Source organism: Rhodnius prolixus, unplaced genomic scaffold, assembly GCF_049639745.1.
Source record: "Rhodnius prolixus isolate KJV_2025 unplaced genomic scaffold, Rpr scaffold_31, whole genome shotgun sequence".
NCBI lineage: Eukaryota > Metazoa > Arthropoda > Insecta > Hemiptera > Reduviidae > Rhodnius > Rhodnius prolixus.
This window is the reverse complement of record NW_027411586.1, coordinates 632,753-634,442: the sequence shown is the minus strand read 5'-3', so window position 1 is coordinate 634,442 and position 1,690 is coordinate 632,753. Positions and strand designations below refer to the sequence as shown.

General features: G+C 35.1%; 1 protein-coding gene across 1 annotated transcript; it reads left to right on the top strand.

The window, feature by feature from the left end:
- Positions 1-402: 402 nt before the first annotated feature.
- Positions 403-1,403, top strand: LOC141448412 (matrix metalloproteinase-26-like). The gene is made up of 2 exons (XM_074116771.1): positions 403-1,305; positions 1,356-1,403. Exons 1-2 carry the CDS (start codon positions 403-405, stop codon positions 1,401-1,403), a joined length of 951 nt encoding a protein of 316 aa, XP_073972872.1.
- The last annotated feature ends 287 nt before the right edge of the window (positions 1,404-1,690 follow it).

Sequence of the window (1,690 nt, the reverse complement as noted above, 5' to 3'; positions counted from 1 at the left end):
CATCATCATCATCATGGAACACGGAGAGTATACTCTCACACCCCTTATACGGCCGATTCAGACAGGATTTAGACAGCATCAAAGTAAATCTTGGAGATTTCGATAAGGCTGCTTTACTTGTGAAGGTTGAGTCAGCCATTAAAGACCTGGAGGAAATAGCCAAGGAATGTAAACAAAGGAGTACAACTGATGGAGGTCACTACACGAATTGTGTCTGGGCAAATGAAGATTGTGAAGAGGGGCCTGATACATGCATTTGTAGTTACGCAGCTATGTTAGATCATGAAATTTCGCAAGCATAAAACACTTTGTATGGTTAAATAAATATATTTTTTTTCTCTCTCTCTTAATTGTCTTCTATTTATATTGATCCTTGTGTGTTTCCCCATTCATTTGTAAACTATGCAGCATACGGTCAACATGATAAAGTACTTAATTCTTACGTTTTGTTTACCTTACGCATTATCCTACAACAACTCTACGATTAATTATCTACAAATATATGGTTATTTGAATCAAGATGATAGTTCTTTAACAGCAGCTAGCAGCGCTTTAAAACTATTCCAGACTATACACTCTCTACCGGCAGATGGGCAGGAGAATGAAGAAACAATACGTTTTATGAATAGATCTAGATGCGGTGTTGAAGATAATTTCACCCCCTTCATAGTCGATAGTAGTAAATATAAATGGGGTGGACAAAATTTAACTTGGACAATTTATCCAGTTAAATATTTTTTAGTAGCAGAGAAAGCCTTTTCTCTCTGGTCAAATCATTCTGGACTTGGTTTTCACCATGATCAACATAAACCAAACATTACAATTTCCTTTGCCAGTAGGAAACAACTTTGCACTACAAATAGATGGAATTTTTGTTTTAAAGATTTTGATGGACTTGGCGGTGTCTTAGCACATGCTGAGTTTCCCAGTGAAGATCGAGAACAAGTGGAAATACATGTAGATGAAAATGAACATTGGAATGGTGCCCTGATGATACCTGCTGATGACGAGCTATCCTTATACTCAGTTTTGATTCATGAGATTGGACACGCTTTAGGCTTACAACATACATCGCATAAGAATTCCATAATGTATCCATACTATTATTTCCCAGATTTTATCAAACACATTGACGACATTGATCTTCAAACTCCAGAAATTGATGCTATACAATTGTTGTATGGTGAGAAGAAGAAGATGACTGTTACAAAACCTACAACGACGACGACAACAACAACAACGACGACGCCTAAACCAATACCTCCTTTTCAACCGCTACTAGCCGATATTTGTCAATTTAAAAATGTAATTGACAATTTTCTGGTAATAAATAAACGAATTTATTTCTTCTACAGACGATTAGTATGAAGTATACCTCTGCTGAAGAATTTAAGAAATATTAGAGACTTTACACGACCATTATCCATAATGAGATGGTTAGATTTTCTACCTAAAAATTTTGTCAAAGTTTCTGCCATTTACCAACGTCCTAACAATGATACAGTTTTAATCGCAAACCGTCAGGTTTACCTTTTAGATCATATGGTATTACGTTTAAAATCACGACCTACTTATCATTCTTTGCTAAGAGATGGTAATGTAAATGCGGTAATTAATGCGAATAAGGGAAAAACGTATGTTATATATGATATTTTTTTTTGTAAATGAAATAAACGAATGTGATGATTTG